The sequence below is a fragment of the Microtus oregoni genome, unplaced genomic scaffold (genome assembly GCF_018167655.1).
Source record: "Microtus oregoni isolate MIOR12 unplaced genomic scaffold, Mior012 000020F_ref0000438, whole genome shotgun sequence".
Classification (NCBI taxonomy): Eukaryota; Metazoa; Chordata; class Mammalia; order Rodentia; family Cricetidae; genus Microtus; species Microtus oregoni.
In genome coordinates this window covers 36,549,567-36,573,409 of record NW_024543079.1, presented here as the reverse complement: position 1 = coordinate 36,573,409, position 23,843 = coordinate 36,549,567, and the positions used below count along the sequence as shown (strand labels likewise).

Here is a 23,843-nt window from a genome sequence, read left to right as displayed (position 1 = left end):
CATTTTGCTTTCCTGAGCTAGAGGTAGAATAAAAATTCCTTTCTTTTAGATTGAAGCAGATTATCTATAATATTTTTAAAGCCATTTTACTAAAAGATTACAGAAAAACAAAGCAAATCAAAAGTTCAAAGCACCAAGACAAATTCATCACAACTAACATTTTTTTTTTTTTTTTTTGCTGTAACTATACTCAACTCACACTCTAAACTTACTCCCTCATTCAACACCCCTGTTTTCAACTCCATTTTCTCTATCACCGTTTGCAGTTCCTTCCTAGGGAACATACCTGTTTTCAGTAATATGACTGGAGAGCATTCCATGACTGAAGTAGCTTCTGAACGGCTAAAAAAGAGCCAATATCTGATGTAAGACAACAGCTTTGAAAGTAAGACTTTTCACATGTGTATATGTACATATACACGTCAGGAGAATAAGTAGTATGTAACAGAAAGACAGATATGTGTAGCGAGTATAAGAACACAGAAAGATAATGTGGTAGATAAAATCATGAATTTGGGGTACAGCAATGAAACAAAACATAGTGAAGAAAACAGAAACAGGCTGCAAAGAAAAACAAAGCAAAACCATTCAAATGCATAGTGTTTAGTTATAGAAAAAAACCCTGACCAATCAGCATCTATAGTTAAACCACTAATCTTACCTGGCCTCTTCTCTTCTGTTAAAGTCCCTACATTCCAATAGCTTTAAACACAAGTATAACTGCTAATTTCAATCAATAATCAGGGATTAAAGAACAAAGGAGTATAATAATAAACTTTTCCTAGGAAATAAAGAACTAATTCTTGACTTTGGATGAAGTATTAGGCTAAACTTATTGATCAAAAGTTTACCATACAGGGTCTCATGTCCAAATGGTTAAAAATTTCAAAAAAATTTCAGTGCCTTCCACTAAACATCTCTTGTATTTTTTTCAACCAGTCAAGATTTCTTTTTTGCAGAATATAATAAATCACATACAATCTCTAGTAACTGTTAACATTTTGGCAAATTTTCTATTACATCAATAGACTATTACTGATTATACTGAAGTTATTATTTGTTCTAAAAATACTACTACTGAATCTTCTATATCAAGATGATTACTGTAGGTGCTAGAGAGATGGTTCAAGAGTTAAGAGCATTTGTTACTCTTGCAGAGGACCCCAATTCAATTCCCAGCACCAACACAGTGGCTCACAACCATCTATAACTACAGTTCCAGATGATCTAAAACTCTGTTCTGGCCTCTGCAGACACCACATACACATGTGGTACACAGATACACATGTAGGCAAACACTCACACATATAAACTAATAATAAATAAACCCTTAAAAATAAGATGGAACACAATCAAGAGAATTACCTGACATTGATTTCTGGCCTCTATATGTAGGTGGGCACCATGTGTGCAGAATACACATGAATACAAATATATAGGTATATCATGTATATACACAAATGTATAGTGATAAATTTACATAAGTTTTCATGGCAAAAAGGAAAAACATAAATAATTCAACTACAATAAACATGGAAGAAATACTCAAAATGTATAGTAAGATTTTTTTCTTTTTAATTTTTGAACACACTATCTCTGAACTACACTCACAGTTCCAAAACAACCTTTTTTGTTTTTTTTTTGTTTTGTTTTTTTTTGTTTTTTTGAGACAGGGTTTCTCTGTAGCTTCGGAGCCTGTCCTGGAACTAGCTCTTGTAGACCAGGTTGGCCTCAAACTTACAGAGATCCCCCTGCCTCTGACTCTGCCTCCGAGTGCTGGGATTAAAAGCGTGCACCACCACTGCCTAACTCCAAAACAACTTTTTTATATAAGTAAGGGAGAGGATTTTTGTGACATATCATTTATAGAAATGATAACCAAAAAAAACCTAGACAGTGGTGTATGCTGAAAAAAAATTTAATAAGCCAGGCATGGAGGCACATGCCTTTCACCTTAGCATTTGGGAAGGCAGAGGTGGGTGGTTATCTGTAAATTCCAGCCAGGGCCACATAGTGAGGCCCTGTCTCAATAATAAAATAACAACAACAACAATAAACAATAATAAATTAACCAATTTTACTTTCTCTTTTTGACTTTCACTTACACACCTCACCCGCCTGAGATTCTGAAAGTTCCAGCAGGAAAGGGATTTCTGTGTCAAAGTTAGCAAAGAAGCTCGCCCACTGATGCTCAAATGCCACTAAGTCCTATGTGAAAACAAAAACAGGAATCATGAGATTATCTGAAATACCAGGCTGTTCTATATGGGTTCCTGAACAGGACCCTGAGAGGCATTCAGACCAACCCTGACAGCATAGGCACTAAGACCAACTATTAACAAATGGGAACTCATAAAGCTAAAAAGCTTCTTCTGTACACAAAGCACATCATTTGAGCAAAGCAGTAGTCTACAGAATGGGAAAAACCTTTACAACCTATGCATCTGACAGGGTTAGTACCTAGATTATACAAAGAACTCAAATTGAACATCAAAAAACAATTATAAATGAGGTATAGAACTAAACAGATAGTTCTCAAAATATGAAAAACAAATGGGTGAGAAGCACTTAAAGAAGCTGAAAACTGATCATCCACAAGGTCCAGTTATACATATCTTGGGTGTATACCCAAAAGACTCTATATCTTACTACAGAGATACTTGTTCATGCAAGTTCAATGCGGCTCTATTCACGATAGCAAGAATTGAAAACAGCCTAGATATCCATCATTGGAAAATAAATAATGAAGATGTAATAGAATATTATCCAGCTATTAAACATAATTATGTAATTTGTATGTAAATGGTTAGAGCTAGAAACATTCATCCTAAGTGAGGTATGAAAGACAAACGTTGCATGCTTTCTCTTATATGTGAATGTTAGCTCTTAAGCTTAGATATTCAGAGGTTAGGTATCTTGTGAGGGATCAAGTGGAAGGAGGGGATCTTCCAAAGAAGAACTAGGATATAATGTTATAAAGGGATTAAGGGGAAACTAGAACAGAGAGTTAAGTGGGCGGGGGATAGGATGGCAGATTAAAGGAAGGGATATGGAGAGGAATAACAAATATTAATGGCCTTTTGAAAAGCCATATGGAAATTTACTGCTATAGAAGTTTTCTAAAATGTATATTTATATGAAAGAAATTTAGTTACTTTATAATGGAGGAGACAAGGTATCATGTTATATGATACCAAGTAAAACCCCTAGAACCAGGTACCAGTGCTACTGGTTACCTTCCACAATCTGGAGGTACACTACTTACTTATGTCACCAAACACGGAGAAGTTGAACAGGTGCTCAACTAGAAGCCTCACCCCTACTGACTACTGTTCATGATGCTAGAAAATACTCTATACATACTGCCAGAGGAATCTTACCTAGCTACAAAACCCCACAATCTAAACAATGACCTACCATCAAGACAGACTGGCACAATATATTATGGGAGTAACCAGCCACTTTAGAAAATAAACCAGACTTAAGGCCCACTCTGAGATGGACCCATATTTGACGCTGCTGAATAGTCAAGAACTTGAGACTAAATAGGTCATAGGCTACTAATATTATTCTGCTAAGTGAGTATAGCAAAAAAAAAAAGATTCCTAATCATGTATTGCTATACCTATAGACTTGTGCATGACTCAACCCTCATCAGGGAAGTTTCTTGTAGTAGATGGTAACTAACATAGATACCCACAACTGGACAATGTGTGGAACACTCAGTCCTAAATGGAATGTCTTTACCAGGCCCCTCCCCCAAAGGTCAAGGATTTATGTGGAAGAGGAGGGAGAAAGATTGTAAGAGCCAAAGGTAGTAGATGACTCCAAGGCAACAACATCTTTAGACTAACAGAGCTGATGTACATCTGAACTTACAGAAACCATTACAACACACACAAACTTGCACAAGAGCCAGCCAGCCAGAATGTCAGCATGTATAAGGGTCCCACCCCATCTATCAATCTATTTGCAATTGACACCTGCTGGGAAAGAGAAAACTAGTGTTCTCCAGTGTACCAACTACACTCAAGGAAGGCCCTATGCTCAGGAGTGGTGGCAAACACAAAGTAGATTCCATGGTTTTTGTGTGCTTTTGCTATTTTTTTTTGTTTTTCTTATTTTTCTGTTTGTCTTAATTTTGGATTTTTTGGGGAGAGAAAGAATATAAAGTTGGGGGATGGGTAGGCATTGGAAGGAGGGAAAGAAGATAATCACAATATATAGTGTGAAAACTTCTAAGCCAGTAAATGAAAAATAAGAAGAGCAAATAATAATATATCCTATTACTCTTAAGCTAATGATCTCTAAAGCCAAGAACTTTATTGTTCTTGGCTTTAGAGAACAAGTTCTGAATTTATTTATGAATTCCACTTTCTGGTTTCCTAATTCATTAAATTAATCATTTTTAAAAAACTTTATTTTTATATTTATCTATTTATTTATTTTGGTTTTTCGAGACAGAGTTTCTCTGTAGCTTTGAAGCCTGTCCTGGAACTAGCTTTTGGAACCCCGGGCTGGCCTCGAACTCACAGATATCCGCTTGCCTCTGCCTCCTGAGTGCTGGGACTAAAGCCGTGCACCACCACTGCCCAGTAATACTTTTTTATTATTTTATGTGTATGGGCATTTTGTCTGGGGGTAGGCCTGTGTAGTTACTGTGGGAGCTAGAGGAGCATCAGATCCCTTGGGACCAGAACTATAGACCATAGTGAATCACCATGTAGGTCCTCTGGAAGAGTATTCAATGTTCTTAACTGCCAAGCCATCTTTACAAGCCATTAATTCCTATTTTCCTTTAAAATTTCGATTTAGTCAGGTGCTGTAGTACATGCCTTTAATCTAAGCACTTGGGAGCAGAGGCAGATGGATAGATGGATTTCTGTTGAATTCAAGGCCAGCCAGAGGTGGTAGATGACCCCATCTCTTTTTTGAGACACATTCTTAAAAATAAATAAAATTTATTTATTTTGGTGAACACATGCCACAATATACATGTGGAAGTCAGAGGACAATGTTGTGGAGTCAGTTCTCTCCTTCCACCTTAGTGTGACTCTAGGGATTATTACAGGGCATCCGGCTTGCCTGGCCAGTGCTTTATTTACTGGCTGAAGATTCTTGCTAAACCATCTACTTTCCTTTTCACCAGCTCTCTCTTCCCTAGTATTTCCTTTGATACTTATTTTCATCTGAAAATTTCTAAGCAATGTTCTAACTATATTTCAGGTATTAATAAACAGATTTTCATGACTTTGTTTCTTGATACACTGATTTCAGTTTCATCTTTATCAAAAACTGAAAGAAAGTTTAAACTTACCAAGTTGTTTTTAAAAATTATTATAACAGCCGGGCGGTGATGGTGCACGTCTTTAATCCCAGCACTCGGGAGGCAGAGGTAGGTGGATCTCTGTGAGTTCGAGGCCAGCCTGGTCTACAAGAGCTAGTTCCAGGACAGGAACCAAAAAAAGCTACGGAGAAACCCTGTCTCAAAAAATCCAAATAAATAAAAAAAAATAAAAATTATTATTACTACTCAGTTCTAGAGTTTACCTGGTAACTATTGTAAAAATCTAATTTTTAAATTCTTTAATATGCCCAACAATGAAATTAGTTACATTACTGTGGAAAATATGCCTGACCTTCTTCCTGGTTCCCAGACATACAGCTTCTAGCACATGAATATCTTTAGTATGCTTACTTTAGTCCTAAGTGCCTTTCTTTCAAGTAACTTGAATGCTTAAATATATGTTAAGTCTCTTAATTTAACTTCAACTCTTTGTCATGAAAAAAAAGAAAAGATTGGGGGCTGGAGAGATGGTTCAGTACTCTTTCAGAGGTCCAGAATTCGATTCTCAGAACCCACATAGAGCTAACTGCCTGAGAAACGTTCACCTTAGTAATGCATGTTCAAAATGTTTATTGCTTCACAATATAAAATTCTAGAGTCATACTTATGGAGGGGGTTTATTATAAGTACTGTTTTACTGTTTTTTTATTTATTTGTTTTTTTTAATAAGCCTAGGCTTATTCTTTTTTTTTTCTTTTTGGATTTATTTATTATGTATACAACATTCTGCCTCGATGTATGCCCGCACGCCAGAGGAGGACGCCAGATCTCATTACAGATGGTTGTGAGCCACCATGTGGTTGCTGGGAATTGAACTCAGGACCTCTGGAAGAGCCGCCAGTGCTCTTAACCTCTGAGCCATCTCTCCAGCCCTGTTTGTTTGTTTTTGAGACAGGGTTTCTCTGTATATCCCTGGCTGTCCTGAAACTTATTCTGTAGAACAGGATAGCTTGGAACTCAGATCTGTCTTGTCTCTGTCTCCCAAGTGCTGGGGTTAAAGGGATGTCCCACCAAGCTGGAAGACAGAGGCAGGCAGATCTACAAGAGATAGCTTTCAGGACAGGCTGCAAAGCTATGGGAAAAACCCTGCCCCAAACAAACAAATAAGAGATGTGCCACCACGTCCAGCATGCTTTATTGTTCCATTCTTTTGCTTTTTGTTTTGGTTTTTGTTGTTGTTGTTTTTAGTTTTTGTAATGAAGAAATCCAAACCAGCCTGAATCTTACTTTTTAAAAAAATCTGTTTATAGCTGCCGAAGCATTTTTTGTTTGTGTTTGACAAGGAGGGGAAGGGGCGATGTATCAGTACTGAACATTCTGGGGGAAAGGTTCTGTGGGTTATGAGATGGCCTGAAATTCACTCTGAGACCAGGCTGGCCTCAAACAAACAGATGTTCACCTGTCTTGCCTCCAAGTGCCAGGATTAGAAGCAAGTGTTGTCATACCTGGCTATCTTTTTCAATATACAGGCAAGAAGGAGAGAGACAGAGTCTAATTTCTCTGCGTAGTCTCCAAGAAGATCAGTCTTACTTTTTTTTAAATTTACTGCTCATTAAAAATAACAGTAAACACAATCTACTCTACCTATTCTAAATGGTTAGCGCGGAGCATGTGACAGATCTCAGCGGATTCTGTAAACTATGACCATTTACTTATCTTATAGATTAAAAGACAATTTTGTGGGACTGGTTCTCTTCTCTGGATTCCTGGGACCAAATACAGGCTAAGGCGTGGCAACAAGTGCTCCTACCGGCTGAGTTATCTCACTGGCCCCCTAACAAGATTTTGTTTGTTTTTGCTTATTTCTTTTAAGACAGGATCTCACTGTGTTGTGTAGACCCGGCTAATCTGAAACTCTATGTAGATGGGGTTAGTCTTGAACTCACAGAGCTCCACCATCCTGTGCTTCCAGACTGCTGGCAGGGTGCCACCACTGCCCGGTCAGACGAAAACTTAAAAGATTGAGAAGTTGGTTGGCATTACAGTCTAGGGTTGGACACATTTTTGTAAACAAGATAGCTGTAGAACACAGACACGCCCAGTTTAAGCACTGTCTAGAATAGCTTTTGTGCTATAACGACTTTGCTGAGCAGCTGCCAGGACCTAGGCAGGATGTTACAACATTACTATCTAGCCACTTCTTTTCCAAATTTAGATCTCTTTAAGCATCTTAACTTTTCATGCTACAAAAGACAACTTCACTGTTTCACTAAAGCCTATTACAACCAGCCCTCTCTCTGAATAACAAACCGTAAAATTCTTTAGGTGAAACTAGCTGCCTCACCAGGCAAAAGGCCTAGACTTTCCTCAGAATGGAAGAGGAAACCTCATTCTCCAGGTTTTCTACCTTGAGGAGTTCGGCACAATCTAGAAAGAGGCACTCTGCTCTTTGATTAAAGCAAACTAAGATATACCTTTGGTATTTAATAACTGACATGGCTAGGATAACTTAATTATGTTAAGTGCATTTGGGCTCCTTACTTCTGAAAGCATGTTCTCCAGAGACATAGGATCCGTCCTGCTGTAGACACTCCATAGACTCACACTCACGTCCTGCAACTGCAACGAAGGGCAAAACATTGACATAATTAAGTCAAATCACTAGGGCAGCCAATTCTCATCTTATGATCTTCAAAAATTACTACCTTTGTATAAATGGTGTTATTAGACTAATAACTGAATTATTTATATTATTGGTGACATTGTATTATTTATAAAATATTAATACTTGTTAACTGTATTTACTATTATTAAACCAAGGCTTTATTAACACCAACAGAACAAACCAAAACCTTATTTATTAGATCCTATACAAATTAATAAATGTTTTCTCATTCAAAGAAATTATTTTCAGAATCTTCAGTTTATATCTGATTACATTCAATGATGGTACATACAAACTTATACATATATATATATATACACATTGTTTTTTCTTTGTAATTTTAATTAAAGTAATACATGCTTGTGAGTTAAAAAAAATCAAACAGTACAAAAGGCTTATAATAAAACATTTGACTCCTACTTTAACCTTCTGGAAAGCCCATTAATCTCAATCAGAAACAAGTACTTAGAGTTTTTGTCTTTTTTGTTATTTATGTTTATACTTTGACATATATTCTTTTCACTATTTATCAATTTAGAAGTTAAGTATTAACTTCTGCAAAGGTGCAGGTCTTCTCTATCATTTCACCCCACACTTTTTCTCTATACACACACACTCTAATATCACTGTTCTGGCTATATCACTAGCTGTTTATGGCACCATACGAATATCATCATACATATTACCATAATATTAGGTAAAGTACACTTCTACCCTCATCGCCTCATCAGGTATACTAACTTCACCGATTTTTTTTTCACTAGCATAATCTTTGTTTGCTTTTTTTTTTGTTGTTGTTATTTGAAATAGGGTTTCTCTGTAGCTTTGGAGCCTGTCCTGGAACTTACTCTGTAGACCAGGCTGGTCTTAAACGCACAGAGATCCGCCTGCTTCTGCCTCCTGAGTACTGGGATTAAAGGCATGTGCCACCACTGCCTAGCTGTTAGGTGTTTTTTTTGTTGTTGTTGTTTTTTTGTTAGGTGTTTTTTTGTTTGTTTTTTGTTTTTGAGACAGAGTCTCACTCCATGAGTTCTGGCTGGCCTAGAGCTTGCGTTGTAGCCCGGCTGGTATGACCTCATAGGTCTACCTGTCTCTACCATCTGAGTGCTGGGATTAGCTACTCAACCCTAAACTCCTTACTCCAGGATCACCCCCACCTCCACAGTCTACTACTGTCATCTCCTTGTCCAGGCAGATGCTCCTGGGCAGTACAACATCTCTAGACTCTAGGAAGCCTGTTCCTCTTGCACTTCTCTTCTCAAGGCCAAATGCTTTATGCAGGCTAGACAAGCATTCTCCTGACTTAATTATAACTTCAGCCTTAGATTCTTTTTCTTAAGTATTATTCAACTTTCAATTGAAGATCTTACGTTTGTTCGTATATATTTTTATTTAGTATTTGCTGATAATATCCTTTCTTTAGGGAGCTTGTCACTGTAAATTTAACATTGCCAGGTCACAGTTTCAGCATCTTAACAGTAAGAAGGAAGCTAGAGCCAAGGAAGAACTTTTCTCCTGTTGCTTCAAGGAAGGAAAAGTTCTCTACAACCATGATTTAATTCTTGTTAATCATGCAGACAGAAAAGGTTACAGATACATAGTAAAGACAGATCCAGACTGAAAAAGCCTCTAAACGTGTCACAGTATACTTGAAAATATATGTGGGTATGTTGGAGAAAGGAGAAAGAATATACACAGTTTTAGATCTGAAATAGTTTCAAAATAATGTCCTTAAAAGTAGAGTAATAAGAAAATAATAAGCTATGTAAAGATGGAATATACACAGAGTCTGGATACTGTATGTTATTGTGTTGTCTTTGAATTTCTTGGTTGCTAAGAGAGACACTGAATTATAAAATTGATTAATTAAACCAATCTATATATTTTATAAATATCTTGACTTCAAAATTTAAGTCAAAAGGTAAGTTACTTTGGGGGAGAGGTTGTTTTTATTTCCATAGGAAATGAGAGACTATGGATTCATTCTGGGTTAAAGAAAATCAGGTCTGATGGAGGAAGACCCCCTGAAATCCTAACTACAGACATAAAAAGACAAACCTAAAGGAACTATAAGACATGTGATATATATTTCACCTGGTCAAACACATAACAAAAAATCATCTTTGGCTGACTTGTGTACAATACACAGTTTATACTTATATTAATAGATAAGTATGTTACCTTCAAAAGTTTATATATTTTCAGAGGAAAGGGACCAGACACCAATAAAAACTGATGGCCTAGTTGGTCCAGCATCCAGAACTGCTTTTTAGGCTGCTCACTGAGATGATCCAGCCTCACAGAGGTCTACAGCCAAGACTTAACAATTATCCCAAATTTTCTCAGAGTCCAAAGATTACCAGCGCCCCTAGGAAGTAGTCTAAAGAACTACATTCACATTTTCAAAAAAATGGACTATGAATGTCTGTCTTTGTTTAGAGGGAGGTTGGTTACAAATTATTATTGGTTATGAAAAAAAAACCAAAGGAGTTAGATTCAGAGATCTCTTTCTAAAAGAAGAAAAGGAAATATGATATAGAAACGATAAAAGGGCGGATTATCAAATCTACTTTTTTTAAAAAAAATATTTATTTATTATGTATACAACATTTTGCCTCCATGTATGCTGGCACACCCGAAGAGGGAGCTAAATCTCATTACAGATGGTTGTGACCCGCCATGTGGTTGCTGGGAATTAAACTCACTACCTGTGGAAGAACAGCCAGTCCTCTTAACCACTGAGCCATCTTTCCAGCCCCTCAAATCTACTTTTAAACTAAGAAAAGCAACTCCTAGTCTTAAATATTTTACATTGATAAGGATTTTGGCTTACTGATACAAATTTAAAGTTAATTGTGTTATACTGTATGTATATTTATATTCTTGTTTAAGGTATTGTTTTTATGCAGCTAATTTAAAAATGCAATGCATAATTAAGAAATACAGATTAATAGTCATCTATAATAGTGAAATTTACAGTCAGGTATGTTTTCAAGGTCATACAAAGACATATTTAGATAGATGAGTCTTCAAACACTTCAAAGATGTACAGAATATGGCATTTTATATGATTAATAACTTAAGGCTTTTCATGACACTGAGACACATCTGCTCTTGGAAGCACCAATCTACTTCAGAGAAGAAGATAGGCATTAAAGAAACTCCATAAGGAGTTTGTGTTCTTTATGGTAAAAGCTAGTCATGTGAGCCAAGAACCTACCCTTGCCTCAACTGCTGACAGCCACTGTCCAAACTAAACCAGCAGGACACAAAAAAGGCAACTGCCAAACTTTGTCAAGACAGGGTAGGACAGTTCTTCAGAGTTCCATGTTTTACAAGAAAGTCTGTTAGATAGGCTAGGTCTGTAGGTCAGAGTTGGATGCCCTAACATTACAGAGAAACTCGGGGTGACTGTCCAGGCCGCAAGGTGTCCCTGTCTTTAGGTAACATTTCACTCTTCTGGGGTCTTTGACAAAGAAGACTAGAGGTTCATAGTTATATTTTTTCTTAGATATATGGTAAAAGATAAATTAGATATGAAACTTTAGACTCATCAAGATAGGATTGATAGTTGAGTATTTTCTCTAATTTGTCAAATACAAATGAACTGGTTTTGGAACTGTAATTCTTAATAACTGTTTTTGTTGTATATAATCTTACTATCATAAAGTTAAAACCTTCTTACGCAGGGCAGTGGTGGCGCATGCCTTTAATCCCAGCACTTGGGAGGCAGAGGCAGGCGGATCTCTGTGAGTTCAAGGCTAGCCTGATCTATAAGAGCTGGTTCCAGGACAGGCTCCAAAGCCACAGAGAACCACCTCCCAAAAAAGTTAAACCTTCTTTTTTAAGTAGACAAAAGGGGAAATGCTGTGGAATAATCATTCTATACACTGTGAATATGTTTTACTTTCACTGGTTAATAAAAAGCTGACAGGCAGGTAGCTGGGCAGGAAGTTAGGTGGGAAAGCCAAACTGAGAGTGATGAAAAGAAGGAGGGCAAAGACAGGGGTCGCCAGTCAGACACGGAGGGAACAGGAGATGAACGTGCCATGCTAATAAAGGTACTGTCATGTGGTAGAGCATAAATAAGAAATATGTATCATCTTATATAAGAGCTAGTTAGTAATAAGCCTGCCCGAGTTATCAGCTGAGCATTTACAATTAATATCCGCCTCTGTATGGTAATTTGGAAGTGGCTCCTGGGACACTCCACCTACAGGATTTGTAGTCTTATAAGGTATTTGCTATTTCCTTCACATAGCCCATCCCACCCCTAAAGGCAAGATCCCAGAATAAAGATCTGTATTAACCCTTCAAAGGTTGCAGAGGGAAAGAGGATTTTCCCTTGTGAATATGACTTCACAGTATGAAACATCTAAGGCAAGAGCCATAAAGCCTGTCTCACTTGGACTGTATCAATGGTGTGCCACTTTTTAATGTCACTCCAGGCACAGCACAGGTTAGGAGCACAGGCTCTAAAGCCAGATCATCTGGGCCTGGACCAAGCCCTGTCACTCACTACTCACTAGCTCTGTATCTTTGGGAAAATTTATTTAATCCCTCTGTTAGAGAGACATAAAACAGTACCTACCACAGAGAGTCACTGTTCAAATTAAATCACTTTATATATATCATTAATCTCAGCCCTCGTGAGGCAAGGGCAGGCAAACAGATCTCTTGAGTTCAAGGCTAGCCTGGTTTACAAAGTCAGTTCCAGGACAGACAGGGCTACACATAGAGAAACCCTGTCTTGAGCTCTTCCCCCACAAAAAAAACCCAGAAAAGATAAAACCATTGTAAAATGGTTTCCTTTCTTTCTACTGTGGCCTGATTCCCTCCAAGTTCCTTTTAAATTTGTGGACATTTCAAGGGCAACTCCCAAAGCCTTATTTGCACACTGTAACTATAAAGTTCACAGACAGCCTTAGAGAGCGTGGTGTCCTGCTAGGCAAGTCTCCCCGCACTTCCTCAGGATGTTAGACCTTTGACTTGCTTCTACATGTACTATTTCAACAAGATGTCCCCATTTCTAGCATGACAATGCTTCCCCTCCCTGGTTTTCTGTTGGGTGATGTCACATCAGTTGGGGTCTCCTGGAGTCAAACAGATGCTTTCTGTCACCAGGCCATCCCCACTAACCTGTACTATGAATGAGTGTCATTTTCTAGACTCACTCTCTCCCATTAATCTATCTCAACAGATATTTATTGGTCATCTCCAATATGCAAAAAATACAGAAATAAAAACACTGTGCTGGTGTGGAAAGTCCTTCTGTATATGTGTTGCTTTTCTTGGTTAATGAAAGAAGCTCCTTCAGCCTATAGCAGAGCAGAACATAGCCAGGCTGGAAGAGATATATACAGAGAGAGTAGGCAGAGTTAGAGAGACACCATGTAGCTGCCAAAGGAGACAGATGTGTCCTGGAACCTTGCCGGTAAACCATGAGCTTTGTGGTAAAATATAAAATAACAGAAATGGGTTAATTTAAGATGTAAGAGCTAGCTAGAAATATGCTTAAGCTATTGGTTTAATATACTTAATTATAGTATTGCAAATAATATAGTTTCTATGTGAACACTGTGCACAGACCATCTCTTTCAAAGCCAGGCATGGTGATACTCTAATCCTAGGATCTGGAAGGCAGAGACAGGCAGATCTCTTATTGGTTCCAGCCAAGACTACATAGTAAGATCTTCTTATTTTAAAACTTCATGTTCACTTTGTGACAATAACCAAACATACTAGTTTTCATACATACCTCATATTTCATGGTAAAAAACCCATCTCCTCCAATGCCTTCAAGTGCAAAGGCCTGTACAATTGGCCACTTCTCTACCACAAACATATCAAATATCTGCAAGTGACCTAGAAGAATCACATACACCAACACATATCAAATACCATCTTGGACATAACAGTTCGAACCCAATCTCATGTGTTAGGCAAGCATCACCCCCTTCTAGCAAATAAGTATGAACAGATAAGAGAGTTAGACACTGAAATTAGAACTATAATGCAAAATTCAAGAAAATTAAAATCACAAGCAAATAATATAAATTCAGACTTCTCTATAACACATGTTCCCATTTTAGTTTTCTATAAAAAAAAGTAAGCTGAGCAGCAGTGTTGAACACCTTTAATTACAGCACTCAGCAGGCAGACAGATCTCTAGAGTTTGAGGACAGCCTAGGCAAAGAGTGGCTACAGTAAGACCCTGTATCAAAACAAAACAAAACAAAATGGGTGTCCTTTATGTAATAACAATTTCAATATTCAGTGTTTTTTTTCTTTCCACAATATTACCACTAGTAAACTTGTTGATTTTTCCCCTGTATTCCATGTCGTATAAGCATTTTTGTTTGCTTGCTTTTTTGTTTGAGACAGGGTCTCTATGTAGCCTTGGCCAGCCTGGAACCCACTATGTAGACCATACTGGCCTCACACTTTTAGACAGTCACCGACTTCTGCCTCTCAAGTGCTGGGATTAAAGGTACATGCTACCACACCTGGCAAAAAGATTTATTTTAACTCATGTGTATATATGTATGGGTATCCATCGAGCCAGATCCCCTGGAACTGGAGTTACAAGCAGTTGTGAGCTACCTGATATGTATGGCTGCCAACAACCAAACTCAGGTCCTCTGAAAGACCAGTACATGCTCTTGGCCATCTTTCTCACTTCATAAGCATACTTTTTAAATAGCTATTCAAACTACAATTTCCTATTATGAAGATGCCTCATATCTATACTCTAAGTAATAAATGATACAGACTAGATGTTAATTATGCTAAATCCCTTATCAGTTCTCCTTGACTACAGGTAGCCTTGGTATGTTATTGTGGTAATTTCACAGTTATGAACAGAAGCTTATATAGGAGTGTCCCTAAATTTCATTCTGGCTGATTCTTTGCCTTAGTGAAAATGGGTCAAATGGTTTTCTAGCCAAATATCTACCATGAAAGAGATAGGGGGTATTCAGCCTGCACATCATCCAAGCAAATTTCTTAAATGCTTATATCAGATACTCACCTTGGGAGCTGTAAGGAATACCAATTCTACTGCAGTCTCGAACCATGTCCACAAAACTGGAAATTTTAAATTCTTCTGCTGCTTCCTCATCTTCATACTAAAAAGAGAAATTAAAAGGAAGACGAGCTTTGATAAGATACATCAGCCAAAGTTTCATATTATCACTGTACAGCCTCAGGATTTGTCTTAAATGGCAACTAGGGAAGGCTGGGCTCTAAAGTCAACCTATCCTGTTTGTTGTCAACTAGGGAAGGCTGGGCTCTAAAGTCAACCTATCCTGTTTGTTGTCAACCAGGGAAGGCTGGGCTCTAAAGTCAACCTATCCTGTTTGTTGTCAACCAGGGAAGGCTGGGCTCTAAAGTCAACCTATCCTGTTTGTTGTCAACTAGGGAAGGCTGGGCTCTAAAGTCAACCTATCCTGTTTGTTGTCAATGGCAGTCTCCATTTCTTCATCTCATAAACAAAACTCAACCCTAAATGGATTGACTGAGATGTAAATGGAAGACATAAGACCTGTTCCTCCAAGTTCCCCCAACAATCACATGGAAATAAAAGGTCTTAATTAATGCTGGGTAGAAATTGTCATGACATTACAGGCAGAAAATTCCCAGTTTTCTTTCTAGAAAGAACCCAAAGGGTTTTGTTTTCTATTTGAAATAGACACTAAGAACCTAGACATAAATGTCCCAAAGTTTAAGAAATTCTAAGCTTTGTTAGGCATGTCCAGTCTTTTGACACTGTAACTCTACTTTGTCATCTATAGTTTAGACTCACTCAAAAATTGAATTATCAAATTATATTAAAAAATAATAATCTTCTTGGCTGGTGGGACATGCCTTTAATCCCAGCACTTAGGAGACAGAGGTCAGTAGACCTCTGAGTTTCAGGCCGTCAGGGTTACACAGTGAGACCCTGTCTCAAACAAAACAAATAAATAAAAATAAAGATCCTATAACTATTTAAATAAGCCTACAACTTTGGGTTGAGTGACATTTGCAGCTATTCTTGCCTGCTCTGGCCCTGAATGTGGAGGTTGGAAAAGCCTGCAGGGGCAGTCCCTGAGCATGGGACAGAATAGGTGAGGAAGGCAGCTCAGGATGGTGGGCTCAGAAGCCCAGTGTAAAAGCTCTTTTGTCTCCACCAGGTAAACAACTAAAAAGCTTTTTTCTTGAATATTCATTTTTGTGTGACCATATTCTGACGCTGGATCTGTGATGTTTGCTAAGGGGCTTCTGGTCCAAGTTGACACTTTGCTGAATGAAGTACTTAGCCTGTCTTCCCTCCTCACCTCATTTCCGGTCATGCAGTGGAAATGCAGGTTTCTCCAATGTGCTACATAAGGCAAAAGGTATCCATAGTTGATAGGATTACAGTACAAATGGACACTATCTGATTTAATCAATATAATCACATCTGTAAGAAAAAAGCAAAACACAAAATTGTCAAAGGCTTTCCCTTCAGACAGTTTCTGCCCAGAAAATAGTAACTTCCACTAATGCCTAATGAACTGTAGTTCAGTAATTCAGGGTTGCATGGCCAGGCCCTGGGTTCATTTCTATTATAACAAACAAACAAATAAATCTCAAAACCAAAACATACAGCTATTTCAGAAACAATGTAACAAAAGTCTAAATGTATAATTATTTAACCAAGCAGGGTCAAGTGTGGACAGTAAGGATTTTCTAGTGTTGCTACAATGCTCTTCCTATGACGGCCTCCTAGATATGACAGTGTATGCCCAGAATAAGTCAAAAGAGTAGGCTTCATTAGCTGAAGCAGTGTACCGCAAAGTTCAACAAACTCAGAGATGCGGTACTATGTTTCTTTATTTACCGATTAACTGATGACAGCGGCTGCATACTGAAGGTCGAGCTAGAGCTACTCAGGTCCTAGGCTGGCACTCATCACTCTAAATCGCCTCAGCTGGCCTTCCACTCAGTACTCGGCACAGGGAGGCCTTGAACAATGCTCCTGTCTCAGCCTCCCAAGCAGCTGTGATTTCAGAACTGTGCCACCAGGCCTGGCTTCTTTTTCAGGCTACACAGACCTGGCTGATCTGGAATTCACTGTGTAGACCAGGTTGGCCTTGAATTTACAGCGTTCCTCGCCTCTGTCTTCAAAGTGCTGGGATTTCAGATGTGCATCACCACACCTGGCTTTACAAAATACTTCGACGAGGAGATAAGTATCAAACGGAAATTACAGGGCTACTGAGTCAAGAAACAGCACCAACAGCAGGGACTACACACTAAAACCAGTGTCTAAAATTTCTGGCCAAAGGTTCATTTGGCTCCAGGCAACTGTGAGTATGGACACTGCCTGTCAGTCTTAGAAAAGGTTACTGTGTGCAGCAGTGAACTCTGCACACAGGAAAGGCTGGAAGGAAGGAAATGCAGGCAAGTGAAAGAGCTTCTGGAAACATACCAACAGACAGCAGATTTAGAACAGTCATCAACATTGGTAGATCAAGTAAATAAGGAAATCCCAAGGGTACAAAGAAACCCAGGCAAAGTCAAGATCCCTGAGAGGGTAATGGAATAGGGCAGAATTACTAAAGTAGTCTAGGCATAATTCCAAAAGAATAGCGGGCTTCGTTCCATGGCTCCTGTGACGGCGGTGCCACTAGACCTCTTTCTAACAAGACTAAGCTAGGACTTGCTGGAAGAAAAGTGCAAAGGAAGAAACAACCCTCTCTTATGTCTCAGTACTGGGTTTCCTCACATCCCACCACCCCCAGAGCCCTGTAGACTACCTGCTAAGGGAGAAATTTTGTGATACCAGAAAATGTGAGGCACCCATCATACACCACACATGATCTACTATACACCACACATACTATACACTGAAGTGTAACCCTAAAGACTTAGGATCCAAAAACAAACAAAAAAGGCCCCACAAATGTAACAATTGCTAACAAATTTCGTACTCTCAATAGACTGATATTTAACAGAGTTAAACAAATAAAGAAGAAAATATGGTCAGGTGTAGTGACTTTAATCATTTAATCCAAGCAATGAGGGTGAGGGCAGAGGTATGAGAATCTCTGTGAGTTCAAGGCCAGCATGGTCTTTATATGCAGTGACTTGTTCCAGGATGGTCAGATTCTACCTCAGAGGAGGAGGAGGAGGAGGAGGAGGAGGAGGAGGAGGAGGAGGAGGAGGAGGAGGAGAAGGAGGAGGAGGAAGAGAAGGAGGAGGAGGAGGAGGAGGAAGAGAAGGAGGAGGAGGAGGAAGAGGAAGAGGAATGAAGCAGGGAAGCTGGACATCATGGCACATGCTTATGATTCAAGTTCAAGGATGACACCCTGATTTAAATAGAGACACTGGTGTGAAAAAAATCCCCCCAAAAGGACAGCAGCAGGAGAATGAGAAGAAGCAGGAGGACAAGGAAGAGGAGAAAAGGACAAGGGATAGTAGGGCTGGCCAGTGTTGTAGAACAAGCTTTTAATCACAGAATTCTGTGAGTTTGAGGCCAGCATAGTCTACACAGTCTGTTCCAGGATGGCCAGAGGTATATAAAGAGAACCTGTCGTCGTCGTCGTCATCATCATCATCATCATCATCATCATCATCATCATCATCATCATCGTAGTAGTAATAGTAGTAAAATTGTGTTTAATACTTTTGAAAATGTCTGAAAAATAAGTATCTCACATTGGCCTTTTTATGCTCATAAAGTTAAAGGTAGAAGCATGCTAGTTGTGGTGGCCTGTGCCTTTAGTCCTAGCACTTAGGAAACAGAGGCAGGAGGATCTCTATGAATTCGAGTTCTCTGAGTTTGATGCCAGTGTGGTCTACATAACAAGTTCCAGGACAGCAGGACTACATCGTGAAGCTCTGCTTCAAAAATTAAAAGAGGAAGAGGAAGAAGAGGAGGAGGAGGAAGAAGAGGGATAGGAGAAGGAGGGGAGAAGAGAAAGGAGGGGGAAGAAGGAGAAACAACAGCAGGAGCAGCAACAATCTGGTGATTTTAGTTTTCAAACTATGTGGATATAAAAATGACTTTATTAATTTGGAGAAAAATGCTTATTTGCTAAGTATCCACTGTGACAAATGACAGGATAAAGCCAAAAAACAAGAAAAAGAAAAAACACATCTTTAGGAATTAAGCATTTTCCTTAATTTTAGTACTGATATGTCCCTTGTAACTATGGTTGCAGTGAAATGTGTATCAAGTACAAGCTTCCAAAATAAATTCTGACCAGAACACTACATTTAAGGGAAGATATTTTATATTTGAGATGTTTACTTTATCTTATCTGTATGGGTGTTTTGCTTACATGTATGTCTGTGTCTCACTTGTATTCCTGGTACATGCAGAGAGGCCAGTCGAGGGCCTCTGATCCCCTGGGACTGGAGCTGTAGACAGCTGAGTCATCATATGGGTACAGGGAATTGGATCCAGGTCCTCTGGAAGAACAGTCAATGTTCCTAACCACTGAGTCCTGTCTCCAGCCCCCTGAAAGAAAATTCATTTTATTCAAGCCGTGCCTGTCTTGGAACTCACTCTGTAGGCCAGGCCAGTCTTAGACTCACTGAGATCCACCTGCCTCTGTTTCCCAAATGCTGGGATGAAAGGCTTGAGACACCTGGCCTGGCCCAGTAATTTTAAATCAAAATCTGAAACAAACAAGCAAACAAATGAATTAAAAAACAATTGTAATGTCAGAAGCTACATCCATAAAAGTCTCACCAATATGACCATCCAAACATGAGTTGAGCAAGGACGTTACCAATGGACATGTCTAAGTGGACAGGGAAAAGCCCTTGAAGCCTCAACTCTACACAAAAAAACTACAGGCAACTGAGAAACACTGGGAGAAGGAGAGGTGGCCTTCCAGGGAAGAGCACACCAACTAGTTGTCCAGAGACAAATGGTCAGCCCTAAAAACGTACGTACAAGTGACATTATATGAACTGAGAAGATTATATATAGGAATATATATGTATATGTACTCAATAATAATTTAAAAAGAGGCCATGAATTTGAAGGGAGGGGGAAGGACATGAGGTTTTAGAGCAGTGGTTCTCAATCCTCCTAATGCTAGGACTCTTTAATACAGTTGTTCCTCGTGTTGTGGTAAACCCCAACCATAAAATTATTTTCATTGGCCATTTCATAACTGTAATTTTGCTACTGTTATGAATCATAATGTAAATGTTTTTTGGAGATAGAGGGTTGCCAAAAAGGGTCACACAGGTTGAGAACCACTTGTTTAGAGGAAAGAAAGGGAAGGAAAAATGTTATAATTTTATTTTAATATCAAAAATTAAAAAGAAAAAGAACGGATGAAGATAACAGTGGTGGCTCATGTATGTAAACCTAGCACCCAGGAGACGGGAAACACTGTGGATCTAAAGCCAGTCTGAGTACAGAGAGAGCGCCTACCTCACACGGAAAGATGAAAGAAGGAAGGAAAAGGAAGAAAGGATATTAACAAAAAGAGTAATTTCAGTCTGCTTTTTCTGTATTTGTAACAAGGACAGCTTTGACTAAACTATGAACCGACAGTACTGGGGACTTTAGCATGACAGAATTTTCCAATAGTCTGTGACTCAGAACTAGTGACAGTTTAAGTCAGATAATTCTTCATCATGGAATTGAGGCTTTTTGTGCATTTTGAGATGTTAGCAGCAGCCCTGGCATCCACTAGATGCCAGTAGTACCATGGTCCAAACCATGGCCATCAAAAATGTCTTCAGACATTGCTAAATGTCCCCCAAGGGACAAAACTGCCCCCCAGCTGAGAACCACTATACTCAAGTGATCATCTGACATCAAATGTTTGCTTTCATGCCCTTCCCAGCTGCCCTGCAAAAGCGTCTTGTCTCTTGTCCAGTTTCACTTGTTTGTTGTAGGTCTTCTGACTCATCTTGCAGACAATTTATAATGCTAAATATATGATATCAGGGATAGCTCCTGGGCAACAGCCCACAGCAGCATCAACACACGCAGTGTCTCCAAGCCAGAGAAGGCAGACTGCAGCAGAAAGCCTGCATTGTATAAAGTCACACGAAAAACAATGCCCAAGGACAGCAGGACAATAGGCCCTTGTTCCTCAGCTAACCATCCACATGAAGTGTTCTTCCTCACAAGAGCAGCTTACAAGAACAAATCATCCTTGCCTCAAAGCTCAAAGTGCTTTCAGTGGGCAACAGCACACAATCTAAACCTTCGGTGAAAAGCAGCAGCAGGCAATACTAAGAAAAGCTAGTGCACTGCCAACAGAGAATGCCAAACCCTGATGTCAGCTTTCGGTCTCAAAGATGATTTACCCAATAAATGTATTCTGGAACCTGCTTGTTGATAGTCTGTTATGCAGTGTGTGACCAACAGAATATATTACTTAATAGGTCAATTAGGAAATGCAACTTTTCACTATTAAAAAAGACAAAATCTTATCAGTTGTTAATACTAGCTACTTGGGAGGCTGAGGTCAGAGGGTTGGTTGCCAATTTCAAGACTAATTAGGACATCACACATCATTCAGCCAATAAAGCAAAATAAGGCAAGAATTTACCAGAGCATTGAACTACTTAAAATTCAACCACATTTTCCCATTAAAAAATCATGCACGGGGTGCTGAGTGTATGTCTTTAATTCCAGCACTAGGGAGGCAGAGGCAGGTAGATGTCAGTTCAAAGTCAGCCTTGTCTACACAGCGAGCTTTAAGCCATTTAGAGCTACACAAGACTCTGCCACAAACAACAAACAAACAAACAAACAAACCCACAAAAACAGAAACAGAAACAAAAAACCCCACATAAACAAAAGCCCATGAATTGGAGCTGGAGAGATGGCTTAGCAGTTAAAGTACTTGCTACTCTTCCAGAGGACTGGGTTTCAATCCGAACACCTGAATGTTGGCTCACCACTACCTGTAACTCCAGTTCCAGATCCAATGTCCTCTTCTGGCCCAAGGACACCAAGCACACACAAGGTGCACATTCAAACATGCAAATAAAACACTCACACAATAAATTAAAATTAAAACTTTTTTTAAAAAAATCATGAATTAAGGATCCAAAGAAATAAACCACTCTCTCCTACCATTTGCCAATATAACACAGACTTACCATCTAGAATTTCTTCAGAAAATCCTGTTTTCTCAAAATCAGTGGTATTCTGACTGTATAATCCGAGCAGAAGGTAATTGGCCAGCTCCCTGCAGCCTTCGTTGTACCTGCTGTCAATTCCTGCAAGGCAAGGAAGGCTGTGACTAGCCGTCTTATACCACGGAACACAATAAACGCCAGTGATAAAGCCCTCATGGCTTCAGTCAGTTCAAACCAGTTTTGAGCTAAAACTAAATAAACAACCCCTTGTTAAAGAAACAGGCTGAACCATAAGACACCTTTCTTGGATCTCAAGATCTACATAGATGGGAGAATTAAGAAACAAATATTACTAAGGCTGTTGATTTCTGAAAAGCATTTTTTTCTTTTGGTTTTTAGTTTACATATATAGGTGTTTGGCCCACATGTATGTGTGTGTACCATGTATGCCTGGTGCCCAATGAGGCAAGAAGAGCACCCTCCAGGATACATAAGGTCCCCTAGAATTGGACTTACAGATGGTTGTGAGTCACTATGTAGGTGCTGGGAATCGAACCTGGGTCCTTTGGAAGAACATCAAGTGCTCTTAACTACTAAGACATCTCCAGCCCCATAAAAAGCAATTCTTCAGGGCAGAAAGAACCAGCAAACATGGTCTTCTATTGACTTACTAAAGATCTTGGAATACTTTCAGTTAGCCCAAGAACAGATCTCAAAGAGATCTTTATGAAAAATGTGTGAATGGTGGTTTGAAAAGGATGAAGACACGAGGGTGGAACAAAAAACCCTAATCCTTCACAAGCATCAGAAGGGATGCACTCTGAGTGTGGTGTGGTGATATATGCTCCTGCAGATGGCCCTCACTAAGGTTATCTAGAAAGGTGTGACCAGAGACAAAAGAAATTAAATGACACTGTCTTTACCACTGCCTTCCAAAGTCTGAGGCAACCGGGCCTACAGCCATGCGCAGGATGGCAGGGTCAGGGTCAGTAGCTGTTGTCTATATGATTTTAGAAAGAATGGGTTGCAGCAGGAGCTCCTTATCTCACCAACATCTCTTTTAATATTCACCCACAATAGAACAGGAGATTTCACAGGGAAGAGAACTGGGAAGACACTAACCTACAATGTACCTTCCATGATAGCATTATTATTATCATCTTCCTGAGTTAAAGAATGCAAACCACTGCCACTGTGAGTCCCACTTCATGAAAACACTGACCTAGGATGCAGAGAATCCCATCAGGCTGAGACTTGCTGCTCTGTGTCAGGATGCTCTGAACCTGGCGGAGACGGCTGCAGCTGTAACAGAACAACAGTTTCCTGATTGTAGCATTGCATGAAAATCCCTAAAAGGCACAGGCAGGAAGGATGGCTTTGTTAGGTCCAGACGCTGATACTTAGAACCATAGCCTTCTCCTCCATTTTCTGGACCAGATGATTATGTATAAGTGGTCTAAAGACTATCTGGACTACTGATTATAAACCAGTCTGTCAGTGGCTCTTTGGTTCAGTGAAGGATGACACCAAGGCCCTATTCATAATCAATCAGGAGATGATTCAAGAATTCCCAACGCCTTTTTACTTTTGTTGGATCTGAAAGACAAGTTTCCATGCTGATTTAGGTTAATTTTGGTCTTTACCAGTCTGTATCAAAAGTAGCAAACAAAAATTGACATAAATGGCTCAACAAACTCAGCTCCAATTCATCCATTTGACCACCCTCATGGAATCTCGGCACAGGAGAAACACTTGATTTCTAGAGAGCTATTACTCCTTTGGCAGAAGGGACATTTCTTGCACCCA

At 39.1% G+C, this 23,843-nt stretch overlaps 1 protein-coding gene across 5 annotated transcripts in view; it reads right to left on the bottom strand.

The window, feature by feature from the left end:
• Window positions 1-23,843, bottom strand: part of Dnaaf9 (dynein axonemal assembly factor 9) — a 135,781-nt gene that overhangs the window by 96,818 nt on the left and 15,120 nt on the right. For 3 of the 5 annotated variants that reach the window (XM_041670189.1, XM_041670192.1, XM_041670190.1), the window contains exons 2-9: window positions 23,260-23,339; window positions 22,059-22,178; window positions 16,271-16,395; window positions 14,983-15,079; window positions 13,711-13,817; window positions 7,829-7,906; window positions 2,110-2,208; window positions 287-342 (exon numbers count right to left, since the gene is read on the bottom strand). In XM_041670189.1, coding sequence (XP_041526123.1) covers window positions 287-342; window positions 2,110-2,208; window positions 7,829-7,906; window positions 13,711-13,817; window positions 14,983-15,079; window positions 16,271-16,395; window positions 22,059-22,178; window positions 23,260-23,339 — 762 coding nt within the window. The remainder of the gene's footprint in view (window positions 1-286; window positions 343-2,109; window positions 2,209-7,828; window positions 7,907-13,710; window positions 13,818-14,982; window positions 15,080-16,270; window positions 16,396-22,058; window positions 22,179-23,259; window positions 23,340-23,843) is intronic. The other 2 variants (XM_041670193.1, XM_041670194.1) reach the window with 2 other exon arrangements.